Below are 15774 nucleotides of genomic sequence, written 5' to 3' on the forward strand. Positions count from 1 at the left end.
TGGGAGAAGGGCCTCACCAGAGCTCCCTGCAAAGCTTGCGTCTAGCCCCTGGGGCTGCCAGTGTGCCAGGAAGGCTCACGCCCTCCAGGTTGCTCCCTTATCACTTCCATAGATGAGCAGCCCCTGGCTGGCGGTAATCCATGTATATTCTCCCTGTGTTAGCATGTGTTGGTCGGTATGTTACATGGGAGAGCCCCTCTGTGCACTGCTCATCCCGGAGGCAGAAGGCCCCAGGGGAATCTCAGCCAAGAGCGTTCATTGGTGGTGGTGTTTTCTATGGGGGGATGTCAGAGCTGGAGTTCAGGGCATGACCCTCTGGGCACACTCTCTCCTGCTGTAGCGCTGGTCGCTCCAGCTGAGCAGCTCTTTGGGGTGCTGGGCATCGGCTCAGGAGGCAGCCAGGAATAGCTTGCTGTGGTCCCGGGTGCAGAGGATTTCCTTTTAGGGATTCCCTGCACGTTGGGCTCCCTCATTCAACAGTGCTATTCTGGGACGAGGAGCCTGGATCCTGTTCTGAACCCCGGGCTCAGTGAGTCGGGCAGGGAAGTTCAGTAAGCTGGCCCTCTGGTGACAGGAGTTGAGTTACCCAAGTGAAAGCAGAGCAGCAGACCAGCCCGTGGCTTGGTGCCTGCTAACACTGGCACTCATGAGGGGCATGGCCCCACGCTGCTGTAGCCAAGATGCTGAGGCTGTCAAAGCCCTTCTATTTTTGGTCACCTTCCTTTCAGCATTAGTTTCCTGCCCGTGTACGAGCTGTCTGTCGGTGCCCCGCTGCTACCCAGCCTGGCCCCCCCGTGATGAGAATCTCTTTATCAGACCCAGCATCTCGATGCAACAGGCACCTCTGAGCATCCCTTATGTCTCCTCCCTGTATTTGGGAATCCACCCCCTCCCTTCCCCCTGTCGGGGTGGGGACTCTTGTTGGTATCAGGCCCAGGTGTGCACTGGGGGTGGTGATAGCACATGCAAAGCTCACTCCAACTTCTCTCCAAGCCCCTGCTAGCTGAGCTGCTCTTTACCAGGACCTGATGTCTCCCCAAGGTGAGATGCTGGGACCCCGTCCTCAGACTAGTGACTGTCCTTCCAGCTTTCCCTCTGTGGAGCTAGATGGGCGTGGATCTGACCAGCTCTGCGGAGTCTGTCCTGAGCCAGCTCCCACCATCCTTTGCCTCACCTGCCTGGCTCTTGTCTCCAGCAGCCACCCAAACCCCAGCCGCTCCGGAAGCTGCCCATCAAGAAAGACATGAAAGAACAGGAGAAGGGGGATGGGAGCGAAGGCAAAGAGAACCTGAAAACCAAATCGGACGAGTCCGGGGAGGAGAAGAACGGGGACGACGACAACCAGAAGTTGGCACAGAAGAAGAAAGGTGAGGATGGGGGCGGGGTGGGCGAGATTCCAGGGGGCTGCCGGATGATTGGGGATATGGTTCTGGCCGAGCCAGTTTCCATGTGGTCGTGACCTTTTGATGTCCTGCTGTCCTGGCTATTGCAGCTCTCTGGCCACATCCAGATGGGCGATTTGTAGCCTGCGTCCCTCGGGGCTGCGTCTGAAATCCATTCACAGGCTGGTGCATAGCAGGTGCCATGCCTTGCTTCTGCAGAGAGTCCTGTTGTTTCGTCATCCGCCCTGGCTGCCTTTTGGGTTGCTGGATAGAATTACTGGTGATTTTGCTTTTGGCCTAGAAGCCCTGAATGGCCTGGCACCTACCAACCTGAGGCTCCTCCCCAGTGCAGCCACAGCTGTTGAGTGGGGTCCCTCTGCTCTGAGATTTGCTCCCCCTACTCTGCTTGATCCAAACTAGTCCAGCTCTGTTCATCTCCAGGGGAAGTTTTCTCTTTTCTACAGCCTCTGAGGAGAGGGCATTAGCTAATCTCTGCTGGTAGGGATCAGGTGGTGGGGGAGGAGGCGGGGTCTATTACTGGAAGATGTTAGGGGCACATGGAACCTGATCCAGGCTCCATTGTAGCTGCTTGTAAACAAGAGATAATGGATAGACATGGAGGGAGTGAGGCTTAGTCCCTGGATCTGAGGGGGTAGCCGGTGCCAGGCCTGGAATCTCTGCATCTGCCACCTCTGCCCTCCAGGAGTCTTGGGGTCGCTCCTGTTCCCTCTCAGAGTAGCCAGGGTTGCAGAGGGGATGTCTACACTTACAGTGCTACAGTGGCCCAGCTGCAGCACTCGGTGAGGACACTCCCAGTGCCGACAGACGGGGTTCTCCCATTAGCGTAGTTAATGCACCTCCCTGGGAGAATTCGTCCGTCGATTTAGCACTGTCTGCATGGGGATTTTTCACAGCCCTGCGAGATGTAACTATGTTGATGTCAGTTCCTAGTGTAGACCAGCCTTCAGCTGGCTGCTGCTGCAGGGACAGTCCCCATGAGACTGAGAGGGGCAAACGTGTCTGAAAGAAGCAGGTTGCGAAAATCAGGAGTGTGACAGTGGGACCGCTGGGTTCAGTGCTTTCTTTAGACCTTGAGTTCTGGGAAGACCATAGCCTGCCTCTCGGATGGATGGATGGGCCCCATTCATCCACTTTCCTGGGGCGGTGCCTGGCTGTGCACTTGACCCTAGGAGGTGGCTTTCCAGGGGGAAGCCTGCTTCAATCCCAGGGCACAACAGGCAGTCTGGCAATGAGCGAGGTGCACACAGTAGCAGGAACAGTCTTGATCTCCTCTTTGTGCTTTGAAGTTCACCAGGTCAGGTCCAAGGTCCACATGTGACTTTGGGGCCATGTGCAAGTGCCAAACACATGGGGCAGAAAGCTTTGAAGTCCAGTGGTTCTGCCAGCAGCACCATGGCCCTGAGATCCCCAGAACAGCAGAGACTGTGGGAAAAGGAGCAGCACCCAGCCCTCCTGTGCTGTGGTTCACAGTCTCTCTGAGGCTGTTTTCAGGGCACTGGTCCAGCAGGCACTGCACAGAGGGATCTGTGTGAGAGGCTCAAGTGCCTTCTGGCCTGGAATTGGATGCATCCTAGATTCCCTGCTTGAACATACAGGGAGACAGAGGAGGGTGGGGATGGAAGCAGATATTTGTTCTTCCTTTTAAAGCTGTGTCACGGCCCAATCCTGTCCCTCATTCAGGCAACAAGCACAAGTGGGTCCCTCTGCAAATAGATATGAAGGCGGAGGCGCCCAGGGACAAAACGGCCTCTCGGAACAACCGGCAGAACGAGCAACACAGGCACCCCTCCAACAACCGCAGTGAATTGAAAGGTGGGTGGGCTGGGTTGGGGTGGGGGAAGGATCAGATGGTAGCTCCCCCCTCTCGGCACCTGGTGGCGCTGCTGCAGCGTTCCCAGCCTGCCTGTGGCATTTCCACAGCGATCACTGGAATCTGAGCACTTGCAAGAGGAGCAGAAAGCAGCTCCTGGACGCTGCGGTCAGGGGCACACTACAAACGACATTCAAGAGAAGCTCTGAGGACAGTGTTTGGTCATGGTATGCTAATGCCAGGTGGGCCCTTCCCAGCCACTCTTCTCCAACGCAGGAGATGGTCGGGGAAAGCCCAGCATCTGCAGCATTTGCCCCCGAGGTAGAGAGCTCATCTGGGCGCAGAGCAGAGACGGCCTTTCGCCACGTCACGTGTTCAGGGAGCATTGCACAGGGGGTGGAATTGCTTTAGATGCTAGACTCCTTCCAGGGCACTGTTGTTCCTGCCAAAGGACAAGGGGGAAGTGTCCGTCGGCCGGGGTGCAGTCTCCAGGCCTAATTGCATATTAGATCCCGCAGAGGGTGCTTTGACCTCACCTCTAGTGTCCCTCCTGTGCCCTCCCTTGCTCCTCTGCAGGCTGGCACCCGGATAACAAGCACGAGCGGAACTGGCCTGATCACGACGAAACCTCCAGCGTCAAGAGCGAGGGAGGAGCAGTGCGAGGAGCCTTCCGGGGCCGGGGCCGAGGCCGAGGCCGGAGCCGGGGCCGAGGAAGAGGAGGCACTCGCTGTACGTATAGCCCTGTTCTGGGTGTCTGTAACTGGGCAAGATGCAGTCAGCAATGGGCTGCACCCTGTCCTCAGAGCCCTTTTGTAAGGGGCCAGTGACTGACTGACTGCTGGAGTGATGGGGGCTTGGAGCTGGATTGTTCTTTGGGAAGGTAGGAAGGGGTTTGGGGGTGACGGTGTTTGAGTGCACATGGGAACAGTCAGGCCTATCTCATTCCTCGCAGCCTTGTGTCTTCAGGTCACCTGGGATGTGAGCATTCACCGCAGGCCAAAACCCACCGAGCTAGAAAATACTGTAATTCCATCACTTGGAATGGTAGCCGTGGAGCTGATAAACAGGCCTAGTTTGGTACAGGTCAGCCACAGAAGTGGATCACGCACAGACGGAGAAAAGTATCATCCGTGCTCTGGGAACCTCGACGTTTTGCCAGGCAGACTTTGGTCCTGGCAATTCAGGGACTGTCAGTTAGCGCAGCACCGGGGCGGGATCACGAGTAACTCACATCCAAGGCCACGTCCAAGGGGAGAAGGGCGCGTTGGCCAGGATACCAGAGCTGCGTGGTGTTTTGAGAAGTGTCGTGGGATCCATAAGTCATGTGGATGAGCATCCCAAGTGAGGGTTAAGGACTGGCCTTTCTGAAGTGTTTATATGGTCCCCATTGCAGTCATCCTCTGGAAATGGGGAGCTGAGGCCCAGGGAGACTATGACCTACCCAGGGTCACACAGGAAGCCTGGCAGAGTAGGGACTTGAACCCAGTACTGGTGAAATCCAGATCAGCACTGGATCACCCATCTCTCAGTAGGAGGCTAACTCCTCCATCAGTGCATGGCTGGATCTGCTTTGAGTATGAGCCTAAGCACTAGTCTGGTTAAATTTTCCTCCCATCATCCTCAGGCCCTGAGATAGAATGTACTCGCGGTGGCACCGGGCCCTCCCAGTGCAGCACTGTGAACTTGCCATGACCCCCTGCGTTTCTGGCTGCCGGAGCCCTGCCCTGCTCAGAGAAATGCAAGTTTCCCACCAGCCCCTGGCTGGGTGCCAGTCTCTGCCATGAGCATGACAGAATAGCTGCTCCCAATGAGGGGTCTCTGGCAGGGGGAGACAGCTGCTCCGGGGGAGCTGGCCATGCCCATTCTAGCAAGGGACTCCAAAGCCTGACAGGCCGGCTGGGCTAGGGAGTGCAGAATACAGGGCGTGAAAGGAAAATGTGGTGAGGTGCCCCTCACATGAGTTGCAATGTGCTGTTGAGAGCTTCAGCCCAGAGCTGCAGCTTCTCTTCTCAGTCCTCTTCCTCGTGTTCGTCATGGGGAGAGAGACCAACTGAGGAGAGAGGACTCCTGGTTGATGGACAGCCCCCAGGGGAGGGGGCTATGTGAGCCTGCTAGTTTGTGGTGGTGATTTGTCATTTGCTGGGGGCCATGAAAATCCAGCTCACTTCGCTGTGACAACGGCCAGTGCTTTGTTCGCCCGAGAGGCTCAGCATTCCAGCCGAATCAGAACGCTCTCCTGATGGCTAAAGCAGGGCGGATGTGGGTTTTTCAAGCTCCTTGTGCTGTCTGGGTCCCTGTCCTTGCTCTTTAAGGAGACAGCTGGTAGCAGCAGGGGCTGGAATTGCTGCAGTGTCTGGACACCTACCACCAGCCCTTGTTCTGTTTGCCGTGGTATTTACAGATTTAGGGAATTGCCTGGGGGTAGGAATCCGTATTGAAATGGCTCCCTTAGGAGTTCCTGTGCCGTTCTCCCTTGTGACCGTCCAGCGTGCTGCTGGGAGCAACATGGGCTTGCTATGTTCTGGGCCCTTATCTGGGATTGTTGGTGATTGGCGGTAATGCCTGGGTTGTGTCACAGTGCCACACCCTCAGGAAGATCATGAAGCCCCAGGGACAATAGATGTCACGTGCCCCCCTGAAAGCCTGTCTTTGTTCCTCTCGCTCAGCGCACTTTGACTACCAGTACGGCTACCGGAAATTCGACAGCTCGGACAGCTCGCGCACCCAGAAGTACGCCAGTAACATCACCTACTACTTCGATAACGTCAGCAGCACAGAGCTGTACAGTGTGGATCAGGAGCTGCTCAAGGACTACATCAAGCGGCAGATGTAAGTGCCTCCCCTGGGGGCTGGCAGCGTCCCTGGCCAGCAGAGCCGGGGACTGGGGTTTGTCCTCTCTTGCCGTGGTGTAACATGGGGCAGCGAAACTCTGTGAACCCACAGGGGGGCTCAAATCGGCTCAAAACGTGGCACCTGACTTACCCGAGATACTCAGTAGTCGCTGCCTGGCAGTCGATGCTTCTGTCTGCCATGGAGTTACCGAACCCAGAAGGGAGGGGCTTGTGGCTAGGGAATGGGACTGACTCCAGACCTGGGCTCAGTTCCCTGCTCTGCCAGAGACTCGCTTGAACAAGGCTCTTGACTCTCTCTCCCTCAATTCCCCACCTGTAAACTGGGTCTCTTGCCCACCCATGATCTTTGTTTAGATAGTCCCTGCCCTACAGAGTTTATATGCACAGAACCTAGTCTGACGGGACCACTGGCTGAGCTGGGGCCTTCAGGTACCCTGGGATACAAGCAAGAGCTAACAGTCTGGCTGTGAGCAGGCCGGGTTGCAGGTGCATGACTCTGGCTGTAGAGGCGAGGGGGCAGGGAGGTACAGGGGTGAAGCCTTTCCTCGGGTCCAGCCCTCTTTTGGGGAGATACATGAACTGATAGGCCCCTCAGAGCCGAGCCACTATTGGAGAGTCCCGTAACTTCCCTGGCAGGGATTGTGTTTGAGCTCTGCTTCACCCAGCACCGCTAATGAGCCGCCCGTCATGTGGCTGGCGGCCGCACAGGGCTGGCTCCCAGCATCTCACTGCAGTTCCAAGGCCTGGCTTGAGCTCCCAGGGCGCATAGGAAAGGCTGAAACTCCCTGTGACAGGGGGCTTGTGGGGTCTGCGGTGCCTGAGCAAGGCGGTGATAGTCTGCGTCTCTCTCCTTTGCTGCCGGTGCTCCATGCAGAGAGTACTATTTCAGCGTGGACAACCTGGAGCGAGACTTCTTCCTGCGGCGCAAGATGGACACGGAAGGCTTCCTCCCCATCACCTTGATTGCCAGCTTCCACCGGGTGCAGGCCCTGACCACGGACGTCGGCCTCATCATCAAGGTGAGGGCTCCTGATGGAGTCGCCTCCGGGAACGGGCTGGTCCGCGCGGCTGCCGGACAAAGCTCAGCTCCGGCCGCTCCCCTCCTGTCCAGTCCCCAATTCTCTCAAATCCAGCTTTCCCACTGACTTCTGGGACGATGCTGAGGCAGTCGGGGGACTTCCCCAAGGTGAGGCCAAGCAAGTCGGACTTCCTGCCTTGCCCCACTGCTGGAACCTCAGGGTATGTCAGCCAATGGGAGCACGTTGCTCCCTCCCTGGCGCAGGCACCGGGGTTCTGTCTCCACCTCCCTGCAAAGGCAGCCTTCACCTCCAGGCTGGCATACACTGCTGCCCCTCGAGGGGCGTCTCTGAATTAACACCGCTCGGGGGGCTTGGTCTCCAGGCTTTGAAGGACAGCAAGGTGGTGGAGATTGTGGACCAGAAGATCAGGAGAAAAGAGCAGCCAGAAAAATGGCCTCTCCCTGGCCCCCCCATGGCGGACTACACACAGACTGACTTCTCTCAGCTCATCAACTGTCCAGAGTTTGTCCCTCGGCAGAGCTTCCAAAAGGAAACAGGTTAGAGGGGCGCGTTGGTGTGTGTGTGTGTGTAACTGGGGGAGGAAGTTACCTAGTGCTATCACGAATTCATGGCATTAATAGCGGGTGGATGGGTTTTTGATAATTTGTCCTGTTGAGACATTGACCCTCCTGGAAAGGGTCCTACTGAAGATGGAGGAAGGGCCAAGCACTTGAGGCCCTTTGGGCTGAGACTTCTCAGGGCTGTCTGAACTCAAGGGAGAATGAGTGTCCAGATCCCCTGAGTGGCTTCTCAAATCTCAGCTTTTCCATCTAGACCTGACAAACTATGGAGAGTATGACACACAGAGGAATCCTGCATTGGCAAGAGGGTTCCCCTTAGCAGGCCTCTCCTTGCTACAAGGCCTTTCCCTGCTCTGGACTTGGTGTTTGCTGCTGTGGCAGCTTTCTCTGGGACTTTCCTTCCAGGGTTTTTTGAGAATAAGACCCTTGAATGCGCACAAACTCGTGCTACTTGCCCTGGGGCTGTCCTTTCCTGCGTGGGTGGGTGGACGCGCAAACACTTACATACCATGTATAAAAACCCTTGTCTGTCCCAAAATGTATCTAGAATCTGCACCCGGCTCTCCCCGTTCTGCCAGCCCTGTGGCGACTAAGACTGAGGAGATCAGCAACCTGAAGACGATGCCCAAAGGCCTGTCTGCCAGTTTACCGGACTTGGATTCAGAGACGTGGATCGAAGTGAAGAAGAGGCCTAGGCCTTCCCCAGCCAGACCCAAGGTACTTTGCGGCCTGTGTGGCTCTCCCCCCGTAGCAGGCTGAATGCCACTGGGTGGGAACGGAGCTGGGCAGTGTCTGGGAAATGGCTGGGTTTTGCTGGCAGTTGTCTGGCCAGCTTTCACAATGAGTCAGGTGCAGGTTTAGTCCTGGACTGGCTTCTGGGGCTTATAGGGTGACCAGACAGCAAGTGTGGAAAAATCAGGACGGGAGTGGGGAATAGGATCTGATATAAGAAAAAGACCTAAAAATCAGGACTGTCCCTATAAAATCGAGACATCTGGTCACCCTAGGGGCATGACTCCCATAGGTGGCTTCCCTGTTCGTTCTTGCCCCCGTTGCATTCAGCCTTGAGGGCGTGGAGTCACTGCCTGATGTGAGACGTTCCTGGCTGAACGTGGGCGGTCAGCCTCGTGTGGCCTAGAGGAAAAAGCAGTGAGCTGAAGGTGCGCCTGTTCTTTCAGCAACACTGAGCCTGCTGCCTTTAGGACAGCAAGATCACGTCATGTGTTGTACTGAGTCAGCACCAGGGTCTTGCTGGACCAGTACTAACTATCAAGGGCAGAAATGTGCAGTTCTTCCTGGCTCCTGACCTGAAAACCCAGCGGGTCTCGTGGTATCTGTTCACCCAGAGTCCTAGTTGCATCCCCCAGGGCCTCCAGCTCCTCCTCTCCTCCATTTGCCTTTAGAAAGTGGAGGAGTCAAAGGCACCACAGAAACAGAAGGACCAAGACGAGCCTGAGGAGCTGGACTTCCTATTTGATGAGGAAATGGAGCAGATAGATGGCCGTAAGAACACCTTCACCGACTGGTCAGATGAGGATTCAGACTATGAGATCGACGACAGGGACGTGAACAAGATCCTGATTGTGACGCAGACACCCCCTTACCTGCGCCGACACCCCGGGGGGGATCGCACAGGCAATCACACCTCCAGGGCAAAAATGAGCTCTGAGCTAGCCAAGGTCATCAATGACGGGCTGTATTACTACGAGCAGGACCTGTGGACGGAGCAGTTTGAGCCTGAATACTCGCAGATCAAGGTGAGAGCTAGAACCAGTGTTAATCCAGTGCAAACCGAACGTGGGATACTCTCACTTCAGTTTGAGTAGCTGGCTTATTTCACTTGGACTTAAATCTCTTCCTATGTGGAATGAAATAAACCTGGTTCAGACGGAAACAGGTGCGACCGTGCTGTCTCTTGCACTGGTTGAAAATCAGTGCAGCTCTGAGGCAGGAGTGGGCGAGGGCATCGCATGGTGCTCATGAAAGGCATCCAGCTGACAGTGCTGGATCTGGGACCCCTACCTGCCAAACAGGGTCACAGGGAGCAGCATGGCTAGCTTCGCACCTGGCCCTAAGCATGCCCTGGAGAGCCCTCCCTTAAGGCTCCCTGCCTTCTTTTCATCCCGCAGTAGCACGACACCTGGGAGGGAAATTGGCTTTAGTTAGTGATGGGTGCAGCTGGTCAGGAGCCAGCCAGTCATACCAGTTCCTTGTCCCTTCATGCCACTTGGACCATATCTCCCCCTTCCTTTCTCGACCTGCAGCAGATCTGTGCTTCTGGCCATCTCCCCCCAAACTGCCTCATTTCCTCCCCGCTTCACCTCTGTTCTCACCGTGTCCTGTCCTCGCTCCTTTGGGCTGCTCCCACTGTCTGCTTGTGCATCTCTGCTCATGCTACCTCCTTTACTTGACAGCCCCTGACCTTCTCAGCCAATCACTTGATAAAACTCACTCCTTCCCATCCCCTTTTCTGTCTTCCTCCTTGTGCACCAGTGGCCTGCACTGTGGAGTGTGTTTCAGACTTTGTAGAGCATCATATAATCTCTGGTGGTGTGTAAGCCTTTCTAGGGCTTGCCCTCCTTGCGTGGCTAGGGGTCTGGCAGCCAGGAACTCTGGGCCGTGGAAATGAGGTTGGAAGCCGACGTGACAGTACCGCCTGCCAGCTGCCGCTGGTAAAGTCAGGGTGACGCTGCTGAGGGAGAAGCAGCTAGATGCTGGGAAGGGAGGGACTGAGGAGAGCAAGCTGCAAAGTGCTTCTTCTCTGTGAAGTCTGAGGAGCTGACACCTCTCTGCAGGGGAGCAGGGGCAGTACTGTTGGCTGTCAGAGACACCCCACACTCATCTCTCCATGCACGCAGGAGCCAGGTTAAGATCAGTCCACCCCAAAAAATTCCTGCATGGAGGCTGCGCTTTTCAGAAGTCAGGAGGTGCCCATTTAAAGCAGCCCCTTTTATGCCTATATGTTGTGGTCACTTATTTTCAGTATCATACCACGTCTCTGGGAATACAATACTGGTTACAGTTCTTTTCAGTGTCCCCTCTCCCCACACATAGCCCTGGATCTGTTGCTGGGTCCTTATTCTGTTTTCATTGCCACAACGACCTGTCATGTCTCCAGAGACTCAGGCTTTTTATAGGTGGTCTCTGTTTTCTCTGAAGTGCCACGTTCTGGGCAGCCGATTCCAAAACTTTCTCGTCAACCCAACGAGCAGCCCAGTAGTTCAGGGAGCTAAAGCTAGTTGGGCTGTGAAGATGGGTAGCCACTACGCTAAGGGGGTATGTTTCTCACTCAGGTTAGCTACATGGGATTAAAATGGCAGGGAAGACCTGGAACGTGGCTTTCGACTCAAGTCAGGCATTGTCTATGATACAAAATTAAGTCACCTCAAGTTAGGTTACCGTACAGTCGCCACAGTAATGACTGCGGTGGTTCATGTCCATGCTACACCCCCTCTGGTGGTGCTGCGTGTTCTCCCCATTGCCACTTCCACCAACTTAACTGTGTGGGGCACTGACAACTGGAGCCTCCTTGCCCCGGGGCTCCAGCTGCGATCCCCATGTGGGGGTGACAGCCAACAGGTGCTGTAAGCAATGCAGTGTCTACACAGACACTGCCTTGCCCAAACGACATCACCCTTAGCAGGACCCCGCTCACGGAGGTAGAGTTACCAGGTCGGTGTAGTGGGTGACTTACACCGGCGGGAGCAACACCGTAGTGTAGACGCTGATAGTGTTAGGTTGGTTTAAGCTGCTTTATGTCGACCTGACTGTAGCGTAGACCAGGCTGTAGCAATTCTAGTTCAATCCAGGCTCCCTGTGGGCTTGACGTGGAGTTAAAAGCCAAGATATCGTGTCTTCACTGCTGTTTTGACCCAAGTTACCTCACTCGAGATAAGAACATGCTCTCCCCCACCCCCAAGAAGGCCTTAGTCTGCAGGGTGCTGTAGAACAGTTTTTTACTGAGTAATTCTCACAGAAATGACTGCCATGGACGTCAGTGATGGTTCCCCAGGCATACGCGGCGGCGCCATGCTTGGTACTACGCTGTGAGGGGGAAATACAGCTGTCCTGTGGGGGGCAAATTGAAGTTGAGAATGGGGAGGTGGAAGTGGGCGGGGGTGAGGAGGAGAGGGCCTGTGGAAGGTGCTGTTTGGGAAGCCATAGGCAGATTCACAAAGTAAGTGGTGCGTGGAGGGGGACACCTGGCGCCTGCTTGGGAGCAGTACCTCGAGAGAGCAGAGGGGCTGGAGGTGAAGAAGGCGCTGCAGGCCTGGGGGAGGCTGATCGCTGAGTAACCTGGGAGCCCAAGGGAGCTGGAAGACATTCTAGAGGTGACCGAAGTAGGTGAGTGTGAAAGGAGCAGGAAGGGGGTGGTGATGCCGGTGTCTTCTAGTGTTTTCATGTATTTATCCTCACATCACCCCTGAGAGGGTGGAGAAGCGTTGGTATGGTCCATTGTATTGAGGCACAGAGAGGCTTAAGTGCCTTGCCCAAGGTCACCAGGAAGTGTCCAGAGCTGGGAATCGAATCTTGGGTCTCCCACGGCCTAGGCTTGTGCCCTGGCACCGGGCTGTCGTTCCTAGAGATGATCATGGCGCTGCTCTGGAAGAGCTCCAGGCTGGATTGAGAGTTGGGCGGGCAAGAGCAATGAGACAGTAACGGCCCCATCCTTGCAGGACATTGTCATGGGAGGGTTTCCCTTTCCCGTCTCCAGAAAAAACATAGCTGGGACCGCAGAAGTACCGGAGATGCCAGGGAGCTGTGCTAGCCGAGGGCGAGGGGTGCACGTGGCAGCACAAATCGCTCGTGTAGGGAGAGAATGGAAGGGTTCACTTGTCCTGTCCATGGCGCAGAGGGGTGAGCCATGCCCCTCAGTGCTGGAAACTGCCACTAGCACGAAGGGGTGGGACTCCCTTTAAAAGCAAGTGATGTACTAAGTCAGATTCCCTCTCCCAGTGTAAATGGGCAGGCACTGCAGTACTGACCCCTCACCGGAGTTACCCACAGGGAGAGGGCAGGGGTGAGGGCATGTCCAGGCTGTGCTGGCAACAGGAGAAAACAGCTTGATTTGAGGTGAACCACAGATGAAGTGTCTGCTCAAGGCCAGTGTGGAACTCCAGAGGAGGCTGTCGGCTGAATTGGGATGAACCGTCCTGTCATGGGCAGGGCAGCTGTGCTGGCTGCTCATCCTCTTTATCTTTAAATGCAGCAAGAAGTGGAGAACTTCAAGAAGGTGAATATGATCAGCCGGGAGCAGTTCGATACTCTGACCCCAGAGCCCCCTGTTGATCCAAACCAGGAAGTCCCCCCTGGACCCCCCAGATTCCAGCAAGGTAAGAGACGTGGTATTAAGGACGTATTCATATAGCTTACTTCTGGCCCTGGAGAATAAAGCTGGCTGTTCCTGCTCCAGGGCCTGAAATCTGGAGAGATGGTGTTGGCAGGGCCGGCTTTAGGAACTGCAGGGCCCGATTCGAATACCCGGCAGCGGTCCAGGTCTTCGGCCGTGGGGGTCCTTCACTCGCTCCGAGTCTTCTGCGGCACTGAAGGTCCCCCCACCCCCCACCAAAATGCTGCCGGTTTGAGTAAAAAAATTTTTAAAAGGCGCCTAAGGCATGGGGCCCTCTTAGACGCGGGGCCCGATTCCAGGGAATCGGCCTAAAGCCGGCCCTGGGTGCTGGTGGCATTGTGCTGCCGTTAGCACATTTGCCGAATGTGCCTTCCCATCACTTAGATACATCAGGTAAGTCTTACCATACCTGGAGCCTGATCTGCCTAGGGAGAGCCGGGTGTCTTTGGCCTGGCAGCTGTCCCTGGGGGGGGGCTCCTGGAGCAGGGGAGGCAGGGTGTCTTGATACTATGGGTAACGAGCTGTGCTTATTGGGACCCATCCCCTGCTGCCCAAGCAGCTGGAGCACCATGAACGGTGGCCTCGGTCATGCTGTGGCTGGCATGCCGCTGAGCCGGGGATCAGGATAAGGGCGTAGTGTAGTGCTCTAGTGACCCCACTGGGGGCTGGGGTGCGTGTAGGGGGCTGCTCGCCAACCGTCCTGCTCGGGGACCTCTGAACCAGAGGGGGCCCTGCCCCATCGTCAGCACTGGTTGTCCCACCCGTCACATCTGCAGCACAAGGTGAGGAAATCGGGGGGTGTTCTAGATCACCTCCCAGCAAGCTGCCTGCAACCTCGCGTGGAGCTCAGTGCCCTGGGTCCCTCCATGGTTACTAGCTGCCCAGCTCCTCAGGCTGGAGCTGCTCAGACACTGCTGCTCCCTCAACCAGGAGCCATGTGTCCCCCTCCTGGTCCCATTGGGACAGAGGCGGCGCATGCTGCAGAGAATCCCTCCAGGAGTCTACCCGTAGAGGCATGACCTAGCACACCTCCTCCCATCTAGTCGCGCAGCTCGGGGTCCCAGGAGCAGGGGGAGCTCAAACTCAAGGGTCTCCCAGGCGGTGTAGGAGACTCCAATAGGTCTCGCCTGTGGTCATGCTACCAGGTGACATCTGTTGCTCCGAGGGAGGTGATTTACACAGTCGGACCGACTGGATGTATCTTTCTTATGAATGAAATGAAGGAATCTGCATGTGGGACCAGGTTGGTGGTGGAGCTGGTCCAGTATCCTGGCCAGGGAAGTGATGTGTTTGAAGGGGGTGGGGGCGTTGTCTGGGATGGGGGTTCTCCCTAGTGCCAGCTGGTGAGAAGCTGCAGCAGGACACTGGCAGAACCATAGATCTCTAGTCCCATAACTGCGGGTGCTCTTCTTAGCCCCACATGGTTCTTCTCAGCTTTCCACCCAAGGCAGCTTAGTTCCCTGGCACTTGGTGTTGTCTTTCTAGAGGTGCTCGGTGAAAAGTCAGAACTGCAGGCTGCTCCTCCAAGAGCAGGGGACAGCAGCTTGTGTGTCTGGGCCATCTCCTGAACAGGCTTCAGAGGGAGAGATCTCTGCTACATAGTTCGAAGTACAACCAGTGGGGCCCCTTCCCCTCAGCCAGAGCTCGGTGTGAGGTGGTTTCTGGGGGCTGTTCCCATCTCCCTTTCCTTCCTGCAGTTCCTACTGACGCTTTGGCCAATAAGCTATTCGGAGTCCCCGAGCCTTCAGCCATCGCCCGATCTCTGCCAACCACTGTGCCAGAATCGCCTAACTATCGCAACGCCAGGACCCCCCGGACTCCTCGCACGCCTCAGCTGAAAGACCCAACGCAGACGCCCCGGTTCTACCCAGTGGTGAAGGAGGGCAGGACGATAGATGCCAAGGTCAGATGTCCCGGGGGGCTCAGGCTGCGTGTGTGGGTGAAGATGCTTTCACCTACCGAGGAGGGATTTGGGACTCCTGCTTCCTGTCTGGGGTGGCGAAGGAGTAAGAGGGAGGGAAAAGGGGTCAACCCAGGAGAAAAGACACTTAACGCAGCTGTCTCTTATAGACCCCCCGGAAGAGGAAGACGCGGCACAGTTCGAACCCCCCCATGGAATGCCACGTGGGCTGGGTGATGGACTCCCGGGAGCACAGGCCTCGCACTGCCTCCATCAGGTATTCAGAAGGGCAGAGGAGGATGGGGAAGGGGCCAGAGACAGACCCGTAGAGCTGACGACCAAGGAGCCATCTGCTCTTAGTGCAGCCCCCAGCGCCCTCTGGCTCGAGAAGCATGGTGGTCAGCCGGGTTAGAGGGCTCTCCTCTCTGTAGCACGCTCGTCCAGCGGAGCTGCCTCTGCAGGAGAGTTGGTGACGGGGTTGAGGCTCCATTTAAAGGGAAGGAAGAGAATTGTCGCCCGTATGTGTGACACAGGCATCAGAGCAGCTAAACCAACGTGCGTTTGTGTCAGAGGGGCCCGTTCACGTGGCCCGTGACTCTGCAGCTCTGAATCGTGTCTGATTTCTGTACTGTTCTGGGTGTGCACGAGGCTATAGACTGAAGACCGGGAAGGCCCTGGCCTGAGGAGTTCATGCACCAGCCGCTCCCCAGGCTATCCCTTGTATGGTCAGGTAGCAGGATGCTCCAGGCCACTGTGCAAACCACACGAATCTTGCTTTCCTCCTGCTGTGCTGTCCTGCCTGTGGGGTGCTCCCCCTCTCGCTCGGCTGCAGCCGCTCATCCCATGAGTGATGCTGTGG

The 15774-nt window shown here is 56.3% G+C and overlaps 1 protein-coding gene across 2 annotated transcripts in view; it reads left to right on the forward strand.

The window, feature by feature from the left end:
- LARP1 (La ribonucleoprotein 1, translational regulator) overlaps positions 1 to 15774 on the forward strand; it is a 77164-nt gene that overhangs the window by 51118 nt on the left and 10272 nt on the right. The window contains exons 4-14 of one of the 2 annotated variants that reach the window (XM_032771638.2): positions 1196 to 1367; positions 3084 to 3215; positions 3790 to 3942; positions 5880 to 6042; positions 6940 to 7084; positions 7467 to 7641; positions 8213 to 8382; positions 9069 to 9422; positions 12875 to 12998; positions 14713 to 14918; positions 15086 to 15192. In XM_032771638.2, the coding sequence (XP_032627529.1) occupies positions 1196 to 1367; positions 3084 to 3215; positions 3790 to 3942; positions 5880 to 6042; positions 6940 to 7084; positions 7467 to 7641; positions 8213 to 8382; positions 9069 to 9422; positions 12875 to 12998; positions 14713 to 14918; positions 15086 to 15192 (1901 nt within the window). The remainder of the gene's footprint in view (positions 1 to 1195; positions 1368 to 3083; positions 3216 to 3789; positions 3943 to 5879; positions 6043 to 6939; positions 7085 to 7466; positions 7642 to 8212; positions 8383 to 9068; positions 9423 to 12874; positions 12999 to 14712; positions 14919 to 15085; positions 15193 to 15774) is intronic. The other variant, XM_075068192.1, reaches the window with a different exon arrangement.

The sequence above is a fragment of the Chelonoidis abingdonii genome, chromosome 7, assembly GCF_003597395.2.
Source record: "Chelonoidis abingdonii isolate Lonesome George chromosome 7, CheloAbing_2.0, whole genome shotgun sequence".
NCBI classification, from domain to species: Eukaryota; Metazoa; Chordata; order Testudines; family Testudinidae; genus Chelonoidis; species Chelonoidis abingdonii.